The 6,476-nt window shown below is 40.0% G+C and overlaps 1 protein-coding gene across 1 annotated transcript; it reads left to right on the top strand.

Moving 5' to 3' along the window:
* The first annotated feature begins 1,405 nt into the window (after window positions 1-1,405).
* Window positions 1,406-6,265, top strand: haus4 (HAUS augmin-like complex, subunit 4). The gene is made up of 9 exons (XM_068307768.1): window positions 1,406-1,675; window positions 1,891-2,030; window positions 2,296-2,427; window positions 3,934-4,074; window positions 4,225-4,321; window positions 4,509-4,654; window positions 4,810-4,940; window positions 5,020-5,088; window positions 5,318-6,265. Exons 1-9 carry the CDS (start codon window positions 1,462-1,464, stop codon window positions 5,502-5,504), a joined length of 1,257 nt encoding a protein of 418 aa, XP_068163869.1. The 5' UTR covers window positions 1,406-1,461; the 3' UTR covers window positions 5,505-6,265.
* The last annotated feature ends 211 nt before the right edge of the window (window positions 6,266-6,476 follow it).

Here is a 6,476-nt window from a genome sequence, read left to right as displayed (position 1 = left end):
AAAACCGGACACAGTGATTGGTTGAAAAGGTTAGCAATCAACCGAGTCTTTCATTGATTGGTTTAGCAAATAAGGGTTGGTCAATAAATACGACCAATCAAATCCTGAGTATCCCCTTCTGAAATAATCCATTGGTTTTATTCCGCGTCAGTTATAATTTCACTCGGATTCACAGGCTCCTATCTTCACTCATTGATGGGTGAAGACCACCATCCACTGTGGAAACGGTACTACAGCCGAGTACAAGTACACGAGGGAGTATTTAGCATATATTCTCGGAAAAAATACACACAACCAGTTTAAGGGAAAACCAGGTTAGGGATTAGTTTCATTCCTTTTAGTGCATTTTATCATTTTGTTACATCCCACAAAACCTTTTGGTTTAGACAAATACAAAACTTTTTTTTTTTTGACAGCACAGGAAAATTTTGGCATGGCTATGGTTACATAGGACATGGAATGCAGCACCAAGAAGACCAGATATGGGCAGAGACCGCAGTGAGGTAACAGCTGTGAGAAGCACAGGAGGCCAGAGGTCACCGCAGGAAACACTACACAGTATAGAAATACTCATTCATTTGTTGAGGCCAGATTATATGTGAATTGAACAGTTTCATCTAGTCTTATTTTGACATTTGGTTTGTTAGATATAAAGGATAAACTTCTGTAGCTCTAGCAGGTGAGAAAGATCCTAACACTGTTTAAGCTACCAAAATGATCTTGTTATACACTGTTCAGACCGTTCTAAAAGTAAGACAAACACTCATAAAGCATTACTTGTCATTTCTTCTAGTTTGTGGCCATAGGCAAAATTCTTTTTTATTCAGGACACAGTGAAACACCTTCTTTATTTACACACATTGTAACAGCGTTGTAAATTGTCTTATACATTTTGCTTAAACTTAACTTTTTCTCAGGGTTTAAAATTTTGTGAAAAGCATGCTGTAAATATTTATCAGGAAATCTATGTAATATTAATCCCATAAAGGAAAATGGAATTAAATGAGTCTGAGTTGTTAACTATATGGAAAATATTGTTCAGTTCATTAGAGTCTCTGTATCATAATATCCTAAATATGAAGGAAAGAGGAAAACATCTAACACACCCTCCATCTCATTTTAAATACTGTACCCTTTTTCCTGAACCAATAATTCTTTGATCATCCAGCTCCACTGCTCTGCAGGCTGATTAAGGAAATACCCTCTAAGTGTGAATAGAAGAATTTATATGAGAATGTAGACCAATATTATTACCTGTATTATGAATGATGTGGTTTCTGTCAACTGCCTTCAGCCTCCTCCAGCCTGTTGGAGGACCAGAGGTGATGCTGCAGTCTGTACTTCCACCGTACCGTGTTAAAACGGGGTAGCCAGGTATCCGTTTGTGTGGGACAGCAGTGAACTCTCGCTACACGTGTTCTCGCGAGAGGTCTGACAGATGACGAGAACATCCGTTAGCCAATGGGAACGCTTCCTGCACGGGCGCGAAGCTTGATTCCGGAAGTGATGTTATGTTGTGTCGCAGAACGAGAGAACAGTGAAGAAGTCATCGGAATCGGAGGTTGTTATGTTACCTACTTAAAAAAATACAATAAAAGTGAGTGTAAAATGTCTTCTGGTTCAGGTTCTACACTTCCGTCGCTGCTCGGGAAGACAGACAGCTTTCATCAACAGGGTAAGGAGCTGGTGTCCCCCGTTAGGATGAAGGGGGGGTTCTGACCGCCATCATGCAAATACTAACTAAAAACTAACACTGGAGAAGAATTCGCGGTTATAAAGAATAAATGTATAAATTTGGTTGAAACTACAATGTCGACAGGTGAAGTTGGTGTCTTATGATTCTGTCCAGACACACTAAACTGCTTTAATGGCTTCCTGTGTTCCTCCCAGTCGTCGCCTCCTTCCCCCTCTGTGACGTCACTGAGGATGACCTGACCCTGAACCCTGACCTCTGTAAACTCCTGTCCACACTGACCCAGCATGTGGATCAAACTGGACTCCCTGTTCCACTGAAAACGGAGCTGGACAAGGTATTGGTCTGAAAACCATGGTGAGAAATGATAAGCACCAGATTATCATGAATGAAGATCCTACAGCTCAGTGTGAGATACACACTAGAAGTGTTTTGACCCCATTTGTTACGTTTGTGGGTTTTGTTTTGTAAAGGGTCATGGAATATTTATTAAGCAGTACGTGATCCATGATTTAGTGTCACTGCTAGCAGGAGCCCGGTCTTTCTTTTTGCTCCTCACTTGTTGGATTTTCTGTATCTTCTGAATGTTTTTTCATCTCCAGGCGGAGCAGAAGCTGCAGAGCCAGAGGCGTCACTGGCTGCAGTCTGAGATCCTGCACAAAGGGCTGCAGGAGATGATCCAGGACCACTGCATCAGGAAACACCACTGCGCTGTTCCTCCTGACCAGAACATGGTACACAATTGTTCTGTTTTTTATCACTTTTTTCAATGAAGTTGCTCTGAGAGTTATCTTCTGATTAAAAATACAGTCAGTGTTGGGAAGTTTCACACTGGAGGAATCTAGTTTGTCTATTTAACATGGAGCCCATTCATAAATAGAGGCCTTAACAGAAATCTCTTATCCTATATAATGTCAAGACTGCAGTAGGTTGCAATAGATTTTTGAGCGGAATGGGTAAAATTCTGTTGTATTGAGCTTAAACTGCTGATAAATTGTACATCTTTTTCGTAAACCTCATTTGCCGTGGTGACTGAGGAATTTAGCTTTGGACCGAACCAACAAAAAGGATTTTATTATTTTCATGTTTCTAATTTTCTATTTTTTGCCAACATTTATACATTTATCATACATGAACCAAAACACGTTGAGGAAGTGAGAGAAAGTCAACTTAGATTTTTAGATAATGTGGAGCCAGACTGAATCCAGATTAGAATTCTGATCCAAATTCAGATCAGAATCCAGAGGGGGCACTGCACCGAGCAGGGTTACCCAGTGAGCCTAGTGTTTTCAACCGCTGCATGTCGTAAGATATAATCCAATTTCACTTAAATAGTCTAAAAAAGCCACCCTGGAGTGTCTGTGCTGTAATCTACAGTAGATTCCAGAGTCTGACAGATGTAATGTAATACTCTTCCATACCACTGGGTGGCGGAAGGTAGTTAATTTCCCTGTCATTTTGAGAAAAGAGAATTAGTGGTGAATACTACAGGTGGTGCTGACAGTGATGGAGAAGTTTTTCACGAGAAAACTTCCTAACTCTGAACTGGACCCTGGACAAAATTCTGACCCAGATGTTGCCTGATTGGAGGGCAAAAGAAAGCAGAGACAGTGAAGTCAGGGCAATTCTTACACCAGCGATGCAACAACGCCAACCCTGTTGTGCTTGGTGTCATCTGAATGAATAGCTGAATGGGTAAAACCCATCTGAGCTGAATGAGTAAAAATACATGAATGCAAGGTCGAAATGAAACCGTGCTACAAGCACAGATAAAATAAAGCAACAACTCGTGGAACGTACCACCCTTGACATGTTCTCACTCATCAAGAAATGGAAAGATGTCAGCGCTGCTGCACTGTGTGAGGAGGTAAACATTTTGAAAAGGAGATGGCATCATTTTATTTTTCTCCAGCCTGAATCCATCAGTTGTTGTAAAGGTCACGGCCTTACTTCAGTCACTGACTGAACTGAAACTAAACCGTGGTTTAAAGCTAAACTTTGCTGATCTACTGTGTCACAAAAAGGTTGGAAAACACGGAGCTAGCCAACAAAACAAAAACACATGGACTATTCACACATTCAGATGTGCAAGGACTTATGTTGTGTATTTGTTGCTGCAGACACATCAGCCACATTTTGTCTGAATGTAACTAAAATGTTAAAGAGAAAATATTTAGCTTGTTCTTTTTTTACTGTTGGATTGACGTGAGCAGTCACTTGTGTCTTCTTTGTTGCTGTAGTTCTACGAGACATTGGAGAAGTCTCTGCTGGTGTCTCAGTGTATCAGACTCCTGGATCCCAGTAGCTCCACCAGCCAAGATCAGGCCCCCATCCTGGGTCTGAACCCCCAACAGGTGTTGGAGCTCACGCCGTCAGAGACGGTGAGTCACAGAAACACAACATCCACCCACAACCCTACAGGATTCATTGGTGCTGAGGTTTCATGCATGGAAGATAGATGGATGAGAGATTAGTCAATCCAAGCAGACAGATGTGATTTTTACCCACAATGCTATATTTCTTTTTTTCAGAATGTTCAGAGGATGAAGCAATGCCTTCCCAAAGAGCTGGAGAAACATCTGAAAAAGAAATGTTTTGGTCTGCTCTCCTACTATCAGCCTGACTGGGGTACAGTATATAGAGACGATAAACATGTCCTCCTTCAGATTCACGTCTACTTCACTGCACGTCGTTGTGTGTTGGTATGAGCAGCCACAGGAGTGGACATTAATGAGTGTGTTGAGTCTCTAGTCTGGAGTCAGAGTCAGAACCTGACCACCTGGTCCTCAGAATGCTGTTCTGCCATCTGTTCCAGAAGCGGAGAGCGAGGGTCTGAAGACCACCAAAGTGTCTCATCTGTCCGCTCAGCTGGACAAAGACAAGAAAAGAGCCGCCAGTCTGAAGGAGGTCTGTCGTGAAAACACGACTCTCCTGCAGCGACAGACTCGCCTCTACCTCTGTGTGAGTGCATGACCTCATGCTGTCATGTATATAAAGTAGAAAATGAGGAGGATTCTACACTGTTTGGAGAATGGAGTATTCAGGAGGGTTTTGACCTGAATGTGTGTATTTTGTTGTTAACTCATGTCTTTATATTCCTTTGTTCTTGTGTCCAGGAGCTCATTAAGTGCATTCAGCTTCTCCAGTCCTTCATCTTGGACCACAGACTCAGGATCCAGACGGACCTGGACGGGAAGAAGTTGGACTACTTTGAGGGAAAGTGTGAATTAGTCCTACAGAAGATAAAGTAAGACATTTTCTAGTCTTTACCTCCTTGAATGCTGAGGGTTATTCTTGTTTTACTGTCATGTTTTTCTTCTTTTAAGGACTGAGATGGTGGAACTTCAGTTGGACACATACACAGCTGACACAATATCTGCTCACAGAAAAATAAGGTGAGAGGATGTTTGCTGATCTCACTCATTTCTATAAATTTAATCTAACTCTTGTTATTGACTTTGCTGCCTTTACTCTTTCTGAAAGTACTTTTTTGATATATATTTTTAGGAGCTCTGTAATTTTCATCGTTTATATGCTCTTTGTATTTCCTGGTCACCACCTGTAGTCGTGATATAAACCACTTTTTCCCAACAGCTGTCAGAGTGGTTGTTTCTTTAATTTCAGAGAGACGCTGGACTCTGAGCTGAAAGCCTGTCAGGTAGAGAAGCAGTCAGTCCAGTCCAAACTGGCTTCCTTTGAGATCCTGGGCAAAGCTTTCGAGTCCCTGGCTGAGGAGTACTGCCGATTACGGCAGGAGATCGAGACAAAGAACTGGGCTCTGAAGGAGTTTACTCAGTACAAAGACGAGTGAAGACCTTTAATTTTTTAGAAGGCCTCTGTGTGTGTAAATCTGTCCCTGTCTTGATGTTCCAGATATCAAGGTGTTTATAATGACGTTCCACGTTTGTCCACTGGCTCTTGTCCTCCGTTCATCCTCACTGCATCGAGGTTCCTCTGGGAAAATGATTTGTTATGGATGCTCATCAATCAATAAAATTATTTCACTTTCACTTAGCTGTCACTTCATCTTTTATGGGGTGGAGTAAATGATAAAAAAAGTTCTATATAGTATGTCAGATGGACGCCTTAAAATTCTGAATATTTATGAATTCACATTGAGATAATGTCATTTGGAAATGTGTGTGTATCACACTGTAAATGTGTGTTAGTATGAGCTGGGAGTTGTGTGATCTAGTACAACATCATAACGTGATATTAGTATATTATAGTACAGTAATATTAGTTTAATGATAGTTAATAGTATGTCATGTGAATATTAATGTCAGTATAACAAGGAGTGAATGCAATTTTGACTCATATAGAATATGTAGCACTGTATTATAAAATGTACTCTGTAGACTACAGTAATATTTACACATGTGTAATTATTTACACATTAAATACATTTAAATAACATTCTCAATGTTTTATTTCAAAACGAATAACAGTAAACAGTATGAATGAATGAATGATTGAATGAGTATACAACGATTGAAGAAAACTTGTCAAATGTAAAAACATTACACACATTCTAATAATTTGCAGGAAATAATGATGTTTAAAGTTTTTAAAGCCAGGTAACCAGATTATATGCTGACATATCATAAAAATACAATTTCCTCCAGGATTAATAAAGTATCTAAAAATATCTGAATATCTTTGCTTCTTATATTTACATTTATGGAATATAGAACTTTGTCAAAACAAGAAGTTTAAAAAGCGTTTGGATCTACATATAACTAAAATAAAACACTTCCTAGTTCTCTACTGCCACTAAATACCA

The sequence above is a fragment of the Antennarius striatus genome, chromosome 23 (assembly GCF_040054535.1).
Source record: "Antennarius striatus isolate MH-2024 chromosome 23, ASM4005453v1, whole genome shotgun sequence".
NCBI classification, from domain to species: Eukaryota; Metazoa; Chordata; class Actinopteri; order Lophiiformes; family Antennariidae; genus Antennarius; species Antennarius striatus.
This window is presented reverse-complemented; position numbering and strand designations above follow the sequence as displayed.

Excerpts from the sequence above, each read along its gene's own strand:
- haus4 (XM_068307768.1), top strand. The coding sequence starts at position 1,462 with ATGGGAACGCTTCCTGCACGGGCGCGAAGCTTGATTCCGGAAGTGATG. Across the intron at positions 1,676-1,890 it reads AGACAGCTTTCATCAACAGG|TCGTCGCCTCCTTCCCCCTC; the intron begins GTAAGGAGCTGG and ends TGTTCCTCCCAG. Across the intron at positions 4,075-4,224 it reads AGCTCACGCCGTCAGAGACG|AATGTTCAGAGGATGAAGCA; the intron begins GTGAGTCACAGA and ends TCTTTTTTTCAG.